The 20,063-nt window shown below is 46.5% G+C and overlaps 1 protein-coding gene across 2 annotated transcripts; it reads left to right on the top strand.

Moving 5' to 3' along the window:
* Positions 1–780: 780 nt before the first annotated feature.
* Ganab (glucosidase II alpha subunit) lies at positions 781–18,855 on the top strand. 2 transcript variants are annotated; one of them, XM_051146090.1, is made up of 24 exons: positions 781–905; positions 1,044–1,152; positions 4,323–4,450; positions 8,475–8,654; positions 9,107–9,172; positions 9,936–10,005; positions 10,173–10,260; positions 10,351–10,447; positions 11,318–11,498; positions 12,414–12,567; positions 12,957–13,192; positions 13,284–13,410; positions 13,526–13,605; positions 13,829–13,972; positions 14,096–14,192; positions 14,624–14,725; positions 14,866–15,109; positions 16,351–16,415; positions 16,771–16,847; positions 16,934–17,008; positions 17,158–17,271; positions 17,382–17,494; positions 17,614–17,714; positions 17,819–18,855. In XM_051146090.1, exons 3-24 carry the CDS (start codon positions 4,362–4,364, stop codon positions 17,926–17,928), a joined length of 2,610 nt encoding a protein of 869 aa, XP_051002047.1. In that variant the 5' UTR covers positions 781–905; positions 1,044–1,152; positions 4,323–4,361; the 3' UTR covers positions 17,929–18,855. The 2 variants fall into 2 exon arrangements, with proteins under 2 accessions (XP_051002047.1, XP_051002046.1); XM_051146089.1 differs by lacking the exon at positions 9,107–9,172.
* Positions 18,856–20,063: the final 1,208 nt, after the last annotated feature.

Below are 20,063 nucleotides of genomic sequence, written 5' to 3' on the forward strand. Positions count from 1 at the left end.
GGGATTGGTTGTTCCTGCTCCTTCCCTCTGAGAGGCTGATGCAACTGCAGTCAATACTCAGCCCCTGAAGGCCCGTGCGTGCCTTGTTCACTTTCTCTGCCTTCTGAAGGGACAATGAATGAACCATCCCTTCAAGACTAACTTTGTTTTTTCTTTTTTGTTGGCTTTTCGAGACAGGGTTTTTCTTGTAGTCCTGGATGTCCTAGACTCTATTTGTAGGCCAGGATGGCCTTGAACTCACAGAGATCCACCTGCCACTGCCTCTCGAGTATTGTAATTAAAGGCTTTTTTTTTTTTCTTTTAAAAACTTTTCTTTGGGAGCTGAAGAGATGGCTCAGTGGTTGATAGCATTGCCTGCTCTTCCAGAGGTCCTGAGATCAATTCCCAGCAACCACATGGTGCCTCACAACCATCTATAATGTGATCTGATGCCCTCTTCTGACATGGAGATGTACATACAGATAGAGCACTCATATACATAAAGTAAATAAATAAACCTTTATCAATTTTTTTTTCTTTGAGACAGGATCTCATTGTGTAGCCCTGGCTGTCCTGGCACTAGCTCTGTAATCCAGACTGGCCTCAGACTCAGAGATCCACCTACCTCTGCCTCCTGGGCTCTGGGGTTCAAGGCGTGCGCCACCATGTTTGACTCAGTGCTGACTTTATCCTTGTTCTATTCTGCTTTTCTTCCTATTTAATGGGATTGCTTTTCATAAGCTACCTTTTACAGTTATGTCAAGAAGGTGAGGCCTTTGCTGACCAAAGTGTTAATGTTCTCTCCTTGTCTTTTTCTACAGGTCTTGGTTAAGCTTGGTACCTGCGTACTTAGGGGTCTGTCTGGGGATTGCCCTTGCTGTGGACAGAAGCAACTTTAAGACCTGTGATGAGAGTTCCTTTTGCAAGTATGTTTCTGGGGAGGTGAATGGAAAGGGGGTTTGTGGAGGTGTGTGGGGTAGTGCAAGAAAGACAGTGGTAAGCAGAGGGACGTGAGGCTGTTGAGGTGTCCGCTAACCTTACTTCTCAACTGTTGGATTCGGCAGACGACAGCGAAGCATTCGGCCAGGCCTCTCTCCTTACCGTGCCTTGCTGGACACCCTGCAGCTTGGTCCTGATGCTCTTACAGTCCATCTGGTCCATGAAGTCACCAAGGTCAGGCAAGACAAGAAAAAGTGGTAGGAATAGGAAAATGGGTGGTAACTTGTAACCAACATCTTGTATCAGGCCGATCTTGAGACTTTTTTATGTTATGTATGAGTAGTTGGCCATCATGTATATGTGTGTGCAGTGCCCGTGGATGCCAGAAGAGTGTGTTGGTTCTACTGGCATGTGGGCACTGGGAATCGAACCCAGATCCTTTGGAAGAGCACCCAGTGCTCCTTTTATTTATTTATTTATTTTAAATATTTATTTATTGTGTATGAGTGCTTTATCTGCAGAAGAGGGCATCAGATCACATTATAGATGGTTTTGAGCCACCATGTGGTTGCTGGGAATTGAACTCAGGACCCCTGCTCTTCCACTCTTAACCACTGAGCCATCTCTCCAGCCCCACAGCCATGCTCTTTTAATGTTTGAACCATCTCTTTGACCCTGAGACCTTTACTTTTGAAGAAATCTGTTATCAGGTTCTAGGCTTTATAAACTTCTTTTGTTTGCAATTAAAAAAAATTTTTTTGCAAGTTTTTTTTTTTTTTTTTTTTTTTGAGACAGGGTTTCTCTGTGTAACAGCCTTGGCTGTCCTAGACTCTTTTTGTAGACCAGGCTGGCCTTGAACTCACAAAGATCTGCTGCTTCTGCCTCCTGAGTGCTGGGATTAAAGGTGTATGATACCCTGGTGCAAGAAATTTTTATGAGAGAGAGAGAGAGAGAGGGGAGGGGGGCATATATTAATTGTGTGTGTATACAAGTCAAACATTTAAGTAGACCATAAATTGATTTTACAATAGTTTTCTGATACACATATAATTTTACTGTGGTTCCCCCCATCCCCCCCCCCCCCCCCACCCCCGACAGGGTTTCTCTGTGTAACCTTGGCTGTTCTGGACTCCCTTTGTAGGCTGACCTCAAATTCAGAGATCCGCCTGCCTCTGTGGTGTGTGCCTCCACCACTGTCATATTTTTGTTAATGCAGAAAACTCTGTGTGTATAGTTAAAAACACCACAGTTAACACACAGTAGCCTCAAGTCTGAGCTTTAGGGAGGTCTCATTGGCTTCAGGTGTTGTGGTGTTTGTGCAGTACAGAGTGTATATTGTGTGTCGAGAACCCAGTCTTCAGTCCAGTTGGGAGATACAGAATGAGCAGAGCTTGGGAAACCTTAGGTTGGTTGTGAGTTTGACTTGAGACTGGGTGAAGTAGTTCAGGCTGCTGTCATACTGGCTTTGTAGCCAAGAGCGACCTTGAATTTCTGATCTTTCTGTTTTCGTTTCCTGAGTTTTGGAATTACAAGCGTGTGCACCATAGCAGGTCTTATGTTGTGCTAATCTTGAACTAGGCAAGTACACTACCACCTGAGCTGCATTCCCACTCGACATGTTTAACTCTGAATTAATTTTTTCCATTACATATTGAGAAACCACTTTGTCAGTTTTTTTTTCATGACTCCCACATTCAGCTATACAGTGTCGTCTGGGTTGCAGCCCATATGTGTAAGAAACCGGAGTAGAGTGTGGTGGAGCATGTCTGCAATCTCCACACTTGGAGACAGAGAGGCAGGAGGGCCAAGAGTGTAAGGACAACATCAGGCGGCTGCATAGTAAGTTCAAAACCAGCATGCAATACATAGAACCCATTTCAAAAAGCTAGCAGGCATGGTGGCGCACACCTGTAATCCCAGGAGGCAGAGGTATGACTTCCAGGCCAGCTTGGGCTACATGGTGAGATCTTTTCTTTTCTTTTTTTCTTTTTTCCGAGACAGGGTTTCTCTGTTGTAGCCTTGGCTGTCCTGGACACCCTTTGTAGACCAGGCTGGCCTTGAACTCACAGTGATCCGCCTGCCTCTGTGAGATCTTTTCTTAAAAACAAATTAAGAGAACTGGGGATAGAACTGAGCAATTTAGAGAACCTCTTGCTGTGTGTGTGTGTGTGTATCATTTTAATTTATTTACCTTTATCTTAACATGTATTGGTGTTTTGCCTGCGTGTATATTTATGTGACGGTGTCAGATCTTGGAGTTACAGACAGCTGTGAACTGCCAAAGGGTGCTGGGATTTGAATCTAGGTCATCTGGAAGAACAGTCAGTGTCCTTAACCACTGAGCTACCTCTCCAGCCCTGGTCCCTCCCAATACCCCAGAGGTTTTATATGTGTAGGCCTGGCTGTCCTGGAATTCACTCTGTAAACCAGGCTGGCCAACAATTCAGAGGTAACACCTGCCTCTGCCTCCTAAGTGCTGAAATTAAAGGCGTGCATCACTACACCTGGCTTCCACCTCTTGTTCTTTTTTTTTTTCTTTCTTTCTTTCTTTTTTTTTTCTTTTCTTTTTTATTTTCCTTGTTTTTGTTTTTTGTTTTTCGAGACAGGGTTTCTCTGTGTAGCCTTGGCCATCCTGGACTCACTTTGTAGACCAGGCTGGCCTCGAACTCACAGCGATCCGCCTGCCTCTGCCTCCCGAGTGCTGGGATTAAAGGCGTGCGCCTCCACGCCCGGCTTGTTTGTTTGTTTTTCAAGACAGGGTTTCTCTGTGTAGTCTTGGCTGTCCTAGACTCGCTTTGTAGTCCAGGCTGGCCTCGAACTCACAGCGATCTGCCTGCCTCTGGATTAAAGGTGTGGGCCACCATGCCCGGCCTTACCTCTTGTTCTTTTTAAGATTTATTTATTTATTATTATGTACACAGTGCTCTGCCTGCCTATACACCTGCAGACCTGAAGAGGGCACTAGATCACATTATAGATGGTTGTGAACCACCATGTGGTTGCTGGGAATTGAACTCAGGACCTTGGGAAGAGCAGCCAGTGCTCTTAAAACCTCTGAGCCATCTCTCCAGCCCCTCACCTCTTGTTCTTAAAAGGCCCAGATTTAGTTCCCAGCACCCACATGGTGGCTCACAAAATATTCACAACTCTAATTCCAAGGACCATGGCCTTTAGACATCTGTGGGCTCTAAGCACACACGATGCACATGTATACATGTAGGCAAAACACTCAGATATAGGAATGAGTAGAATAAAAAATATATACATACATATATACTTACTGGTTTTGAATCAAAATACTAGACAAAGGGCTGCGAATAAACATCTGAGAGAGAAAGGGTTCAGAGGGACTTGTATGGTGTGGTCTGTTTTGTTTCTCCATTATCAGGCTTCTGTTTCTGCAGGTGTTGCTTGTGCTGGAGCTCCAGGGCCTTCAGAGGAATATGACTCGGATCAGGATTGATGAGCTAGAGCCCCGGCGGCCTCGGTACCGGGTGCCAGATGTCTTAGTGGCTGATCCCCCGACAGCCCGGTAAATTTTCACTGAGAAGGATATCTGTCTGATTGCCCTTTCTCCTTTCTAATGAGTCTTTGTGGTGCCTTACTTTCTAGTGCTGGAGAAATAGTCGACTGACAGTGCCTCGTCTTCCAGTCTTTCCAGCTTCTTTTTCTGCCTCTGTTTTATTTCCTTTCACTTACATATTGTGGGTGTCTTTTCCCAGGTTGTAATCTTTTTAACTTACTAAGTGTCATTAAAGGAAAAACAGCAACAACTTGGGATTAAGGATGCAACTCAGTTATAGAGCCCTTTGCTAGGCCTGTGCTGTAGTGGGCTGGGGAGCTTTTAGCTCTGCGGTAAAACACTTGCTTAACATGTACAAGGCTCGAGTTTCAATCTCCACCACCACACACGTACACACACTTTTCTCTTTACAGTCCTGCTAGTTTCGTAGGAAAGTTGAAGGAATGATTTCTTTTGTACCTTATGCACAATTTGTGCGCTTGCTAACTTGACTGTAATTCGTTTGTCTTCTCTAATGGGTTGGTAGCATTGCACTATTAGCCATAGCCCATATTTATTTAGATTTCCTTAGTGTTTGCCTGAATACTTTTTCTGCTCTGGAGCCAAGACACCATGCAGTATTCAGATGCATATGGTGTCTAGATAATTCTGGACTGACACAGTTTGTCAGAGTTTGAATGTTTTTGATGACTCTAAAGGTATCTTTTGATAAATATAGATTTTTAGTTAACATTGTCAGGTTAAAATAGCTGTCAGTTTTCTACCTTGTGATGTTAGTACATACCGCTTTGTTTAAACAGTGACTCTTGGGCTGGGGATATGGCTCAGTGGTTGAACACTGTGCAGCATGTGTGAGGTCTGGGTTCAGTCAACAACCGTCTCATCTAGATATGGATGGTGCTTGGCATCTAACACCTCACCTACTTGAGAGGCTGAGGTAGGAGAATCTCTTTACCCCAGATATTAGAAGGCAGCCTAGGATATAAAGTGAAACCACCTTTTTTTGTTTTTTGGGGTTTTGGGTTTTTTTGTTTTGGCTTTTGAAGACAGGGTTTCTCTGTGTAGCCCTGGCTATCCTGGAACTCTCTTTGTAGACCAGGCTGGCCTTGAACTCAACAAAGATCCACCTGCCTCTGCCTCCCAAGTGCTGGGATTAAAGGAGTCCACCATCATGCCCTGCAGAAACCCTTTTTTATAAATTGAACAAAGACATAAACATCAACCAAGGAGAAAAAGAAAATTTTTGTTTACTCTCAGAAAACTGTTTCTTTTTTCTTTCTTCCTTTTTTTTTTTTTTTTAAGATTTATTATTTTTTTATACAGCATTCTGCTCACACGTGTGCCTTCACGCCAGAGGAGGGCACTAGACCACATTATTGATTGTTATGAGCCACCATGTGGTTGGGAACTGAACTCAGGACCTTTGGAAGAACAGACTGAACTCCTAACCTCTGAGCCATCTCTCCAGCTCCTGAAAAGTATATATTTTTTTATTTTAATTTTTTTAGGCAAGGTCTAACTATGAAGCTGTCTGTCACTGTGTAGAGCAGGCCGCTTCAAACTCTGAGATCTGCCTGACTCTGGATTAAAGGTGTACACTACTACACCTGACAAAGAATGCATATGCTTGTATGGAAATGTCATAATGACATTTCTACAGTTAATGCATGCTAAGAATTCTTTTTTGCCTTTTCCTTTTTATGTTTTGTTTTGTTGTTTTTTAAGACAGGGTTTCTCTGTGTAGATTTGGCTGTCCTAGCCCTGTTTTGTAGACCAGGCTGGCCTTGAACTCCAAACAGCGATCTGCCTTCCTCTACCTCTCTGAGTGCTGGCTTACAGGTGTGGGTCACCTCGCCATGCAGCTAAGATATTTTTCTTCTGCTTTATTTATTTCTAAAAGATTTATTTATTTTTAAAAGATTTACTTATTTATTATGTCTGCAGTGTTCTACCTGCATGTATGTCTGCACGCCAGAAGAGGGCACCAGGTCTCATTATATGTGGTTGTGAGCCACCATGTAGTTGCTGGGAATTGAACTCAGGACCATTGGAAGAACAGCCAGTCCTCTTAACCTCTGAGCCATCTTCTCCAGCCCCATTTTTTTTTTTTTTTTTTTCATTTTAAATCCTGTTCTTTGGCCCTAGTGGCCCATTGTGGAGGTGTGTGTACTTCTTCTAATAGGTCCCTAAAAATTTGTTTTCTTATCTATTGGCTTATGTATTGATTGTGTTCCTGTGTGTCTGGAGTATGGCAGTGTTTCTCAACCTTCCTAATGCTGCAGCCCTTTTCTACAGTTCCCCATGTTGTGGTGGCCTCCATCCAAAAATTTGTTTTTGTTGCATTTTTATAACTGTAATTTTGCTACTGTTGTGAATTGTAATGTAAGTATCTGTGTTTTCTAATGGTCTAAGGAGACCCCTATAAAGGGGTCATTTGGCACCCCCAAAGGGTCTTAACCCACAGATTGAGAACCACTGGCACATGGGTGTGGGTGCCCTGGGAGGCTAGAGGCTCCCTGGTGGGGGAGCTAGAGGAGTTTGTGAACCGCCTGAAATGAGTTCAAGTCCTCTGAAAAGCAGTATATGCTAACTGACGAGCCATCCCTCCAGCTCTACTTGTGTGTGCGCGTGTGCGAGCGCGTCCACATGCATGTGATGGCTAGACTACAACCCGAGGTGGTGTTCCTTAAATTTTTTTTTTACTTTGTATTTTTTATTTTTTGTGATAAGGTCTCTCACTAGCTTGGGATTTAGTAAGTAGCTCAGGCTGGCTTTCTACCTTTCTGGCTGTGAGAGTACAAGCATGCCCCACCATCTCCAGCATTTTGTTTTGATTTTTGTTTTTCAAAACAGAGTTTCTCTGTATAGCCTTGGCTGTTATGGACCAGGCTGGTCTCAAACTCACAGTGATCCGCCTGCCTCTGCCTCCCAGGGGCTGAGATTAAAGGCGTGTGCCACCACTGCCCAGCCATATCCAGCATTTTTATGTAGGTTCTCAGGATTGAAGTCGGGTCCTTTTGCAAGAATTTTGCTTGTCTCTTTAGCCTTTTACTTTATTTATTTGAGACAGAGTTTCTCTGTGTAGCCTTGTTTGGTCTGCACTTTTTTTTATATACCAGGCTGGCCCTGAACTCAGAGATCCACCTACTTCTGCCTCCCAAGTGCTGGGATTAAAGGTGTGCGCCCCCACGCCTGGCTTAGCCTTTTTCTTTAAACTTAACTTTAGGAAAGTATCTTGTTATGCTCTAGTTGGTATGGAGCATGTTCTAGACCAGGATGGCGTCAAGAGGCAGGCCTGTCTCTGCCTTCCAAGTGCTGGGTTACAGATCTGTGCTACCATACCCAGTCCCAAGATTTATTTATTTTGGGGCCAGTAGCATGGCTTAGTAGGCAGAGGCACCTTTGGCCAAGCCTAAGGACAGAAGTTGAATCTTTTGGACTCAACATGAGAAAAGGAAAGAGCAGACTCCCAAAAGTTGTACTCTGGCCTCTACATGCTCACTGTGGCAATGCTAACCTGCCCCACAAAATAAGTAGAAACGTATTTATAACGTGAAATTTTGTCAGGCGTGGTGGTGCATGCCTTTAATCCCAGTATTGGGAGGCAGAGGCGGGCAGATCACTGTGAGTTCAAGGCCAGCCTGTTCTACAAAGCAAGTGCAGGACAGCCAAGGCTACACAGAGACCCTGTCTTGAAAAAACAAGAAAACAAAAGTGAAATTTTATGATATGTATGTATTCTTCTGTGTATATGTGTATATACGTGTGGATGTGCGTGCACCATAGCGTGCATGAAGAGGTCAGAAGACAACTTGGGGGATCAGTTCTTTCCGTCCACAGTGTAGGTCTTTGGAACTCTGTTCAGATCTTTAGGTTTCGCAGTGTACATCCTTACCTGCTGGGCCATCTTTCCAATCTGCAAAAATGTTTAAACAGAGAAAGGCTTTAGTGAGTTTGTTTCTCCGTGAACTGCTAACTGTAGCAGGTCTCTTGGCCTTGCCCTAGATGTGCATCCGTTTCCTCTCTTTTCTAGGCTTTCAATCTCTGGCCGTGATGACAACAGTGTGGAGCTAACAGTGGCTGAGGGACCATACAAAATCATTTTGACAGCACGGCCATTCCGCCTTGATCTGCTAGAGGACCGCAGCCTCCTGCTCAGTGTCAATGCCCGAGGACTTATGGCTTTTGAGCACCAGAGGGCTCCCAGGGTCCCGTGAGTACAGGGTGGGGACATAAGGGAACTTACCTTGGTGCTGCCTAGAAATGCTTGGAAAGAGGCTGGGTGCAGGGTATCCGGATAGGGGCAGGAGGGTGGGAGACACTGACTGTCAGAGGTCAATTAAAAAAAAAAAAAGAAGAAGAAGCCAGATCTGGGTTGCAGTTTTCTCTCTCTTGTACAGGTCAGGAGGCAGTTGCATTTGTCCCTGAGCTGCACACGGGGCACCTCCTCTGGGAGGTCTGCCTAGATCCGCTCTTGCCTTCCCTTCCCCCATCATCACATCCCCTAGTTTATTTTCTTCCTATTGATTTATTCATTTATTTATTTTTGGTTTCTTTTTCCCCCCATCTCTGGAAGTTTGTCTACTGAAACTCACTTTTATGTTTCTGTTTTTGTGTTGGTTTTGTGCCTCCTTCCCCTTCCCTACTCATCTCCTCCTGCCCCAGTTTCTCGGATAAAGTTAGTCTCACGCTCGGTAGCATATGGGATAAGATCAAGAACCTTTTCTCTAGGTAAATCCATGGCCTCTGGTACTGTATCTGTTCCTCTTCCCTTGCCCACCCCTCACTCTGGCCCTCCGGGGAGGTTTCCGCAGACCTTCCCATTCCTTCCCCTCACCATCTGTCCTTCCCCACTCTTGGTGTTTGGGTCCTTGTTTGCTGTTCCCAGGCTGGGAGCCCTTTGCGAGGAAGATGAGTGCTGGAAGTCCTTAAGGAATGTAATAGGAAGCTTACTGCTTTGCTAAGATGTGGATGGACACTTCATTTCACTGGGGTTCCTGGCTCTCACTTGAAGTACATTTTAGACCCTGGAGAGAACTGTTTGCTAGCTACTTTTGAAAAGCATTCTTTGGCAAAATCTTTTGAAGTCCCAGAGTGTCTCTGTAGAGGCTTTTTATGGTCTGACCAACTTGTCCTTGTAAAGCCTGATCAGGAAAGGTCAGGTTTTTCTCTATCAAGGCAGTAGAGCCAGGACTAGCACTTAGAACCCAGGCCACTGGACCACCCTGCTTGTCACTTCTAGATGCCAACAGAGGCTACTGATTGAGGCCTGTGTATAGAAAGCACTTCCTGCTGGCATTTACTCATTTTCCTCTGCCAGTGTTTTCCCCATCCTTGCTCACTGGGGTCCCTTCCTAAGCTTTAACATTCAGTCCCTTCCTTCAATGCTTTCATTCCTTTGGACCCTTGGCTCTCTATTCCCTCACCCCTCCTTCCATTAGCCCCTCGTCCCTGCCCCCTCTGGATTGGAGCAGACAGCTCTCCTACCTTCCAGGCAAGAATCAAAAGACCCAGCTGAAGGCAATGGAGCCCAGCCTGAGGCGACGCCTGGGGATGATGACAAGGCAAGCTGAGGTGGTGGGAGGTTGGAGCAGGGTATAGGGCTGACTGAGAGGTTGGTGGGGAAAGATTCACAAGAAAATTGAGCCTAGTCCTATTCTAAAGGATGAGATTTGGAACATGAGAAAAGACAATTGGTGCATGATTGGTTATCAATCCACTTTTTTTACAGCCAGAGGAGACCCAGGAGAAAGCTGAGAAAGACGAGCCAGGAACGTGGGAAGAGACATTCAAAACTCATTCTGACAGCAAGCCTTATGGTGAGGGGCTGGGGAAGCCCTGGGCAGGCAGGACACAGGGACATCTTGCAAGGACGAAGCTCTGAAAATCATCCTTTGCTTTTCTTTCAGGCCCCACATCTATAGGTTTGGACTTCTCTCTGCCAGGGATGGAACATGTGTACGGGATCCCTGAGCATGCAGACAGCCTGAGACTGAAGGTCACCGAGTGAGTCTAATAGTGACGCCAGGATGGGGTTGGGAGGCAGCCCGAGTTTGGGATTTGCTCATACAGTTGCATATCTAGATGCGCACTATTCCTCTCCTGTATCGGATTTACCTTTTTAAAAAATAATTTATTCAGATTGCATCCTGACTGTTAATCCCCTCACTTGTGTCTTCCCCTTCCCCCCTCCTCCCTCCCTCTTTCACCCTGTTCCCCTCCCCTAGACCTGTGACCTCCTCCCCCACCATATAATCACAGCCTATCAGTTCTCATCCTGGTAGCCTGCTTCCCCTTCCTCTGAGTGTCACCAGGCCTCCCCTCCAAGGGGAAGTGGTCAAATAGAGGGCACCAGAATTTGTGTCAGAGCAGTCCCTGCTCTCTACACAATGGTGGAGAATGCACTGTCCATTGGCTAGATGTGAATAGGGGGTCTAGGTTTTGCTGCATGCATTGTCCTTGGTTGGTACAGCAGTTTGTGCAGGCCCCCTGGGTCCAGATCCGCCTGTCTTGATGGTCTTCTTGAAGGGTTGGGTTACCTTTATTTTTTCCTGTTTAACCGCCGCCCCCACCCCCACCCCCCCAGACAGGGTTTCTCTGTGCACCCTTGGCTGTTCTGGACTCATTCTGTAGACCAGACTGGCTTCTAACCCACAGAGGGTCTGCCTACCTCTACTTCCCGAGTGCTAGGATTAAAGGCGTCTGTGCCACCATACCTGACACTGGGTTACTTTTCTTGATTATAAATTTTTTTTTTAATTATAAATTTTTAAGGAGGAAACCTTTTCTTCTCTCTTAGCTATGTGTGTGGGGTAGCATTTGCATACGCCACAACCTGGCTAGTCATTAGCCCGAGTTTGTGTGTGTCTGTCACAGGGGTGGGGAGCCGTACCGCCTGTACAACTTGGATGTGTTCCAGTATGAGCTGAACACCCCCATGGCTCTCTATGGGTCTGTGCCTGTGCTCCTGGCACACAGCCCTCATCGAGACTTGGGCATCTTCTGGCTTAATGCTGCTGAGACATGGGTTGATATATCCTCCAACACCGCGGGGAAGGTGAGAGCATGGCGTGGGGAGAGGTGTGGTGACAGTCTGAAGACAGGGGTGCTGGGATGTGAGTGTGAGAACACTAATGGCACAGCCTATTTGGGAGGCAGTCTTCAGTCATTGCCTCTCTGGCCTGAGAAGATTCACTTGTTATTTGTCCATTCTGTACCGGTACTGTGGGTGCAGGGTTTATGTTGCTTACTGAGATTGAAAAGGTCCCTAATCTCTGGGCCTGGAGAGATGGCTCAGTCAGTGGTTAAGAACACTGGCTGCTCTTTCAGAGGTTTTGAGTTCAATTCCTAGCAACTGTATGGTGGCTCACAACCATCTCTAATGGGATCTGATGCCCTCTTCTGTCTAGTGCCCTCTTCTGTCATGCAGGCATTCATGCAAATAGAGCATTCATATACATAAAATACATAAGGAAATAATTTGAGAGGGAAGGAGGGAGAGGTGGAATGGGGAGAGGGAGGGAGGGGGAGGGTCCCCAGTCTCAGAGAAGAAGAGTATCAATGGGTTACAAGTCAAGAAGACTTCAGGAGTGGTAAATGGCAATACCAAGGCAATCTGTGATGTGTGGGCCATGAAAACCTCCTTGAGGAGATGGCAATTTACTCTTTTTTCGATTTATTTATTTATTACTTACATAGTATTCTGCCTACATGTGTGCCTGCATAGCAGAAGAGGGCACCAAATCTCATTATAGATAGTTGTGAGCCATCATATGGTTACTGTGAACTGAACTCAGGACCTTTGGAAGAAAAGACAGTGCTCTTAACCTCTGAGCCATTTCTCCAGCCTGACAATTTACTCTTAAACCACAGTAAGGTGTTGGGAGCCAGCTGTGTGAGGTCTCAGGAGAAAGTTGTTGCTTTTTTCTCAAGTTGGTAATGAAATGCTGACTTCCCTCTGTATCTTTCACAGACCTTGTTTGGAAAGATGTTGGATTACTTGCAGGGATCTGGGGAGACTCCACAGACAGACGTCCGTTGGATGTCAGAGAGTGGCATTATTGATGTTTTCTTGATGCTTGGCCCTTCAGTTTTAGATGTCTTCCGGCAGTATGCTAGCCTCACAGGTAGGCGATGTTCTCACTTCTGCAAGCCAACAGTCCCCTTTTTCTGTTCTTGAGAAGATAGGTTTGTACATTTTCAGAAATCCTCTGCCCACTTGTTTTTCTACCCTACTCCCTTTGAGTATCCCTCTGCTTCACAATCAGGGTTAATCCGGTCCCCACTGTAACTGTTCTTCGCTAACCTCTTTGTTGTGTGTGCACGTGCATGCCATGTGTGTATGTGAGTCTCCTCGGAGGCCAGAAGAGGCACCTGGAGCTGAAATTACAGGTGCTGTGAGCTGCTTGGTGTTAGTGCTATAAACCCAAACTTGGGTCCTCTAGAAGAGCAAGTGCTCTTGACCCCTGAGCCGTTTCTTCAGTCCTTGTGACTCTATCCTTTGATGAACCTGCAGGGACCCAGGCATTACCCCCACTCTTCTCCCTCGGCTACCACCAGAGTCGCTGGAACTACCGGGATGAGGCTGATGTTTTGGAAGTGGATCAGGGTTTTGATGATCACAACATGCCCTGTGATGTCATATGGCTGGACATTGAACATGCTGATGGCAAGCGGTACTTCACTTGGGACCCCACCCGTTTTCCTCAGCCTCTCAATATGCTTGAACACTTGGCTTCCAAGAAGCGGAAGGTAATGGGGGCCCTGCAGCTGTGTTTGGTCTTCTCAGAGTGAGGTTGAGGCACAGTGTCCTGATCGGTTCTGCTCTTGTTCTTTGTCCCAGCTGGTGGCCATTGTGGACCCCCACATCAAAGTAGACTCTGGCTACCGAGTTCACGAAGAGCTGCGAAACCATGGGCTGTATGTTAAAACTCGGGACGGCTCTGATTACGAGGGATGGTGCTGGCCAGGTAGGCAGGTCCAGAAGTGATGGGGGATGATTGGGAGGCCAAGGAGGTAGAAATAGTTCGTTATGTTTTACTTTTGCCTCTTTTGGGATTGACAGTTGCTGTTTTTCTGTCTCAGGCTCAGCTAGTTACCCTGACTTCACTAATCCAAAGATGAGGGCCTGGTGGGCTAGCATGTTCAGCTTTGACAATTATGAGGTATGAAGGATTGTCCCTATGCCTTCTGTCTTTTCTACCTTCCTGAATAAGCCTTATCTGTTCAATGCCATTGGTTTTGTTGGACAGTTAACATTTCATGGGAACTTGGAGATTTTGGAGAATCTTGAAAAATACATAGTTCTGGATTTCTAGAAGCTTTCTTTCTGACCACATTTATCTTCCTCTCCTCTTTCCCATACATACTTGGTGCCTGTGTTCTCAGGGTTCAGCCCCTAACCTTTTTGTCTGGAATGACATGAACGAACCATCTGTGTTCAATGGACCGGAGGTCACCATGCTGAAGGATGTTGTGCATAAGGATGGCTGGGAGCACCGGGACGTCCATAACATCTATGGCTTATATGTGGTAAGGGACCAAGAGAGGAAAGGTGGTGGACAGAGGGAGAACAGTGCTTAAACCTGAAGAATAGTTTTCAGCAGATGACAGATGGTGTTTGCTCTTTACTCTTTCTCTTGTCTTTCTTCCTAGCACATGGCAACTGCTGAAGGGCTAATACAGCGCTCTGGTGGCATAGAACGGCCTTTTGTCCTGAGTAGGGCTTTCTTCTCAGGCTCCCAGCGCTTTGGTAAGACTTCGAGAATAGAACTCTGGCAGCTGTGCATGAGACCGAGTGCGTGATCCCAGCACTTAAGGATGCTGAGTCAGGAAGGCTTTAGTTGTAGGTCTGTCTGGGTAGTCTAGGTTACTCTGATCTACTCAGTATGACTGTCTCAAGGTGGGGAAAAGCAAAAAACAGCTTCATCAAAAAAGTATGAAGGCCAGATCTGAAGAGCCATGGTGTCTCTAGAGAGCTGCACACTGCTGCATTCTCCGGCTGTGTGTTTTGAGGGGTAAAGGGAGTTCTTTCAGGATTGGAGGAGGAGCACTGCCTGCATTACACAAGGCCGTGGCTCACTTCCTAACACTGTCAAGTAAATGTGGCAGTCAGACAAGACGTGTGTAAAGGCGGAGCTGCTTTCTCTATGTCGAGCTCCCCCTCCCTCTTGACTTCCTCAGGAGCTGTGTGGACAGGGGACAACACTGCAGAATGGGATCATTTGAAGATCTCCATTCCTATGTGTCTCAGCTTGGCACTGGTGGGACTTTCCTTCTGCGGTGGTAAGAGGGGGTAAAATCTGGGGTTTTGATTAGGATGAAGTCATAGGGCCTGGGCATGAGAAAAGGACAGAATATTTCAATGGATGGGTGCCAGTGCCTCTTCTTTGCCCTTTCGTAACCTGCTCTTTGTCCTCTCAAAGCCGACGTGGGTGGCTTCTTCAAGAACCCAGAGCCAGAGCTGCTCGTGCGATGGTACCAAATGGGTGCCTACCAGCCATTCTTTCGGTCTCACGCCCACTTGGACACTGGGCGGCGAGAACCGTGGCTGTTAGCGTCTCAATACCAAGATGTAATCCGAGATGCCATGTTCCAGCGATACTCTTTGCTGCCCTTCTGGTATACCCTCTTCTATCAAGCTCATCAGGAAGGTTTTCCTGTCATGAGGTAAGTTAGTCAGTGGGGTGTATGCTTAGACTAAGTGGCTGGGAGATTTTTTTTTTTTTTTTTTTTTTTCCGTTTTTCAAGATAGGGTTTCTCTGTGTAGCCTTGGCTGTCCTGGACTAGCTTTGTAGACCAGCCTGGCCGCCTCGAACTCACAGAGATCCACCTGCCTCTGCCTCCTGAGTACTGGGATTAAAGGCATGCGCCACCACGCCCAGCCTGTGGCTGGGAGATACTGAGGTCTGGTTTGCATCTCTGGGCCTCTTTCTTTACCATTCCAGGACCTTATTTGTAACATCTGACTTTAATATGAATGTGGAAGGGGGGGGTCTGAGGATGTACTTCAGTTAGACTATTTGTCTGATATGTACAAGGCCATGGGTTCAGTTAGTGCCAGTGCCACCAGAAAAGAAACAGACTAATGAAATGGCTCAGTGGCTAAAAGCACTTGCCAGCAAGTGTAGGGAACTAAGTTCAATCCCTAGAACATGATGGAAGGAGAGAATTGACTCCTATAAGTTGCAAGTTTTTTTCTGACCACCAAGTGCGTGGCCTGTGACCATGTGTCCCCTAAAAACAGTACTTAAAAAATAAAAACAAAAAAGCCCGGTCTCGTGATATATGTCTGTAGTCCTGAATTTAGGAGGCTGGGGTAGGAGGAATGAAAGTTCGAGAGAGCTTGTACTATATAGCAAGGTCCTGTTTTAAAAAGAGTCAGGGCAAACTAATGGGAGGAAGTGAACGGTGGTAGTGAGCCTCTGAAGAAAGCTGCCAGCAGTAGTAAGTCATTTGAGAGAACTAAGTAAAAGGGGGTAGCAGTGAGTGGGGCAGACAGTTGTAATCCCAAGTAAGAGCAGACCACGCCAAAGAGACTGCAGGTGCCAGAATTCTGAAGTAAAACAAGCCAAAATACAGTCAGTGGGCCTTGGGAGGGAACTGGTGGGAAAGATTGGTGTTAAAATAGAGAAGACATTTCCCTGAGCCTGCAGGGCCTTGCTAGCTACATGTCACATGTTTGAGGAGGCCACTGAGAGGTAGGAGATCCTTAGTACAAGAGTGGAGTTGGAGGTGAGGTAGGCAATCTGCCTGCCTCTGCCCCTCGAGTGCTGGGACTAAAGGCATGCGCCACCATGCCGGGTGCCAGTGCAATTCTTATTGCTAGCTCGTAGAGGAAGCTTTTTTTTTTTTTTTTATCTCTGTCTGAGAAGATAATGTTTTCTTGTCCCATCTTGCTTCCTTCGTAGGCCTCTCTGGGTACATTATCCTCAGGATGTGACTACCTTCAGTATGGAGGATCAGTTCCTGCTTGGTGAGAAATGGGAGGACAGGTGGTAGGTTGGGCTTGGCCTTAAGAAGAACTTGTGAGCCGGGAATGGTGGTGCACGCCTTTAATCCCAGCATTCGGGAGGCAGAGGCAGGCGGATCGCTTTGAGTTCGAGGCCAGCCTGGTCTACAAAGCGAGTCCAGGGTGGCCAAGATAACACAGAGAAACATAGAGAAACAAAAACCAAAACAAAAAAGAAGAACTTGTAGGATGTGTATGTGTGGGGTTGGAGTTGGATGTTTGAGTAACTGTGGCTGGACTTGTAACAGGCAGGTGCTTTACTGCTCTCTAGACTGGCAGCTAATGCCCTCAGTTCCAGCTTAATTCTGGTACATTTTAGGGGATTCGCTCCTTATTCACCCTGTATCGGATGCTGGGGCCCACGGTGTGCAGGTCTATCTGCCTGGCCAAGGAGAGGTGAGTTGCAGAATGTTGTAGGCAAAGAAGCAAAAAGAGTAGAATCACTATTCACTGAGTGATGAGCATCTTCCTGTCATCCACAGGTGTGGTATGACATTCAAAGCTATCAGAAGCATCATGGTCCCCAGACCCTGTACCTGCCAGTAACCCTGAGCAGCGTGAGTATGCCTGTCCAGCTGCTATCTCTGTTTGCTTGTACATCTCCAGAAGGAGAGAAAATGTGTAATTTTGGGGGTCCAGAGGGCAGGAGCAAAAGATACTGACAGGCCTAAAGAAGTAGTGCTTCACTGCAGCACTTCTGCCTTAGATCCCTGCGTTCCAGCGTGGTGGGACAATTGTGCCTCGGTGGATGCGCGTGCGGCGGTCTTCAGACTGTATGAAGGATGATCCTATTACTCTGTTTGTTGCTCTCAGTCCCCAGGTGAGTCTCCAGTGGGTGAGCTACCTCAGCCATCTGTCTGTGTTCTAGGACTCCGTCCCTGGGATGTGAGTGAAGGCTCAGCTCAAGTTCTCACCTCTCTTTCTGCTCAGGGTACAGCCCAAGGAGAGCTCTTTCTAGATGATGGCCACACATTTAACTATCAGACTCGCCATGAGTTCCTGTTGCGTCGGTTTTCGTTCTCTGGCAACACACTTGTCTCTAGGTAATGGGGTACCCTTTGCATGGACCTGGGCTTCAGGGGTGCTTTTGTCATCCTCTGACTTTACTTTGGGTAATCTTCCTGACAATTTCTTCAATGGCATTTGCTTTTGTTGCCTCCAGTTCAGCAGACCCCAAAGGCCACTTTGAGACACCTGTCTGGATTGAGCGAGTGGTTATAATGGGGGCTGGAAAGCCAGCAGCTGTGGTGCTCCAGACTAAAGGTTGGTGATAGGTCTGGCCCTATAACCTGAGGAAAGAGACAGGGTTGGAACCTTGCTGTGGGGAAGAAGCCTATTGCTGACTGGTGCTTGTCTTCCTTCCACAGGATCCCCTGAAAGTCGCCTATCCTTCCAACATGACCCTGAGACCTCTGTGTTGATATTGCGTAAACCTGGTGTCAATGTAGCATCTGATTGGAGTATTCATCTGCGATAACCCAAGGGACTTGTTCTGAGTTGGGAGGAAGGGTGTGGTGGTATTGACTTACCTTTTCTTTTGCCTTGGAGTTTGACCCTGCCTAGATTTCACCTTTCTAATTCCAAGACCCAGATTCTGCCAACATCTGGGCAGGATGACAGGGCTGGCCTAGGGCTCTGAATTCTTGTGACCTAGTCTTTCCTTCTGTGTGTTACCAAGCCCTTCTCCCTCATTCCCGGTGTCCTGTTGCTGTAACTGGAGCACACGCGTTTGTGAAGACCCAAGGGTTCTTGTCTTTCTTTCTCCCTTCCTTAGGGTCCCTGACTTTCCCTCAGACCGTATCTATTCATGCCTCGTGTGTGCTGATGCCATTTGTTGGAAGAAGATGAGGAGAGTGAACTTTATGGTTCCTTTTCTTCTTCCCTGTTCCCTCCTTTCCAAACTGCCCACCCTTTCCTTCCTTCTCTGTGGCTCCCCTCTTCTGTTCCACTGATACACTGGGACCACCCCCTTACCTGACGAGGGACGAACGGGTCAAGATGGAAGTTGCTGGAGAATACTCTTCCTTCTTATCTCAACCTTTTCTTCCCTGTTTCTTTCCAGAGCTGCTGCGTTTCTCCAATCCTTTGAGGGAGAAGCTTCCACACAATTAAGAGGGGATGGTCATTAAACTTCTTTTGGCCCCTCTCGTCCCCTTGGGACACTCAAGATAGAGAAATGAGTTGTGGTTTCACTGAATCACGGTCACCTGTATTTATTGCTGGGAAGAAGGCTGAGGGTGGGGAGATGATCATGTGTACCCAGGGATGGCTTTCAGGCCCTGGGAAGGGGGTTGAGGGAGGACTGAGGAACCAGGAGAAATATTTGTGGGAATTTTTTTTACTTCCTCTGGGTTCCCAACTGTGACAGGTTTTGATAAAAAGGAGAAACAATAAAAAGATAAACCATAGATAACAATTGGATGCCTGAATTATAGTTGTAAACTAGGTAGTGGCGTGCCATTTTAATCTGTATAAACTGCTTTAATCCAGCAAAAAGAGCAAACATTAGGCTTCCTTAGCTTGGTGAATGCCAGTGCTTTCATAAAAGAACCCAGCATGGCATCTTAGGAGGTAAATAAGTCAGAAAATTTTTTTGCCTCACAAGTACAAGGACCTGAGTTTGAGCCACAGACCCATATTAAAAATAAAACAGAGTGTGATGGCAGACATTTGCTATCCTAATGCTGGGGAGGTGGAGATAGTTGGATGCTTAGGGCTCTGGCCTACCTGATAAGTTCTAGTCCACTGGTAATGTCTGAAGAGCATCCATGGTTAGCCTCTGACCTGTACACATGGCACATACACAGCAGTTGTCATATTGAGTAAGTAGTGATCAGAGCTCATCAGGTCTCTTAGATGGAGATACAGGCTCAATTGTTTACATCAAAAGGCTATAAACTGGGTAGGGTGGCATACGCCTCTAATCCCAGCACTCTGGGAAGCAGAGGCAGGTGAGTTTCTGTGAGTTTGAGGCCAGCATGATGTACAAAGTCCAGGACAGCCAGGGCTCTGTTACACAAAGAAACCCTGTCTCAAAAAACACAGCAAGCTGGCCAGTGGCACATGCTTTTAATCCCAGCACTCGGGAGGCAGAGGTAGGTGGATTGCTGTGAGTTCAAGGCTAGCCTGGTCTACAAAGCGTGTCCAGGATAGCCAAGGCTACACAGGGAAACCCTGTCTTGAAAAAAACCAAGAAAGCAAAACAACAAAAAGCTGTATTTGTAGCTAATAGTACCTTTTAATTTTAGTTTTTGTCTGGACTGGAGCTCCAGAGCTCTTTTTGCCTCTGCCTCCTTCAAACCTGGGATCAAAGGTACCACCATGCCCAGGTCAAGACAGGTTGGTTTGGTTTTGTTTTTAAGATTATATAAGTCATGTAGTGGTGGTGCACACTTTTAATCGCAGCACTTGGGAGGTAGGAGCAGGCGGATCTCCGTGAGTTTGAGACAAGCCTGGACTACAGAGCAAGTTCCAGGACAGCCAGAGCTGTTACACAGAAAAAGCCCTTTCTCGAAGTGGGGGGGTAGGGGTGGGAGAAGGTTTTGTATACAATGCTCTGCCTGCATGCCCAAAGAGGGCATTAGATCACATTACAGATGGTTGTAAGCCACC

Source organism: Acomys russatus, chromosome 5, assembly GCF_903995435.1.
Source record: "Acomys russatus chromosome 5, mAcoRus1.1, whole genome shotgun sequence".
NCBI classification, from domain to species: Eukaryota; Metazoa; Chordata; class Mammalia; order Rodentia; family Muridae; genus Acomys; species Acomys russatus.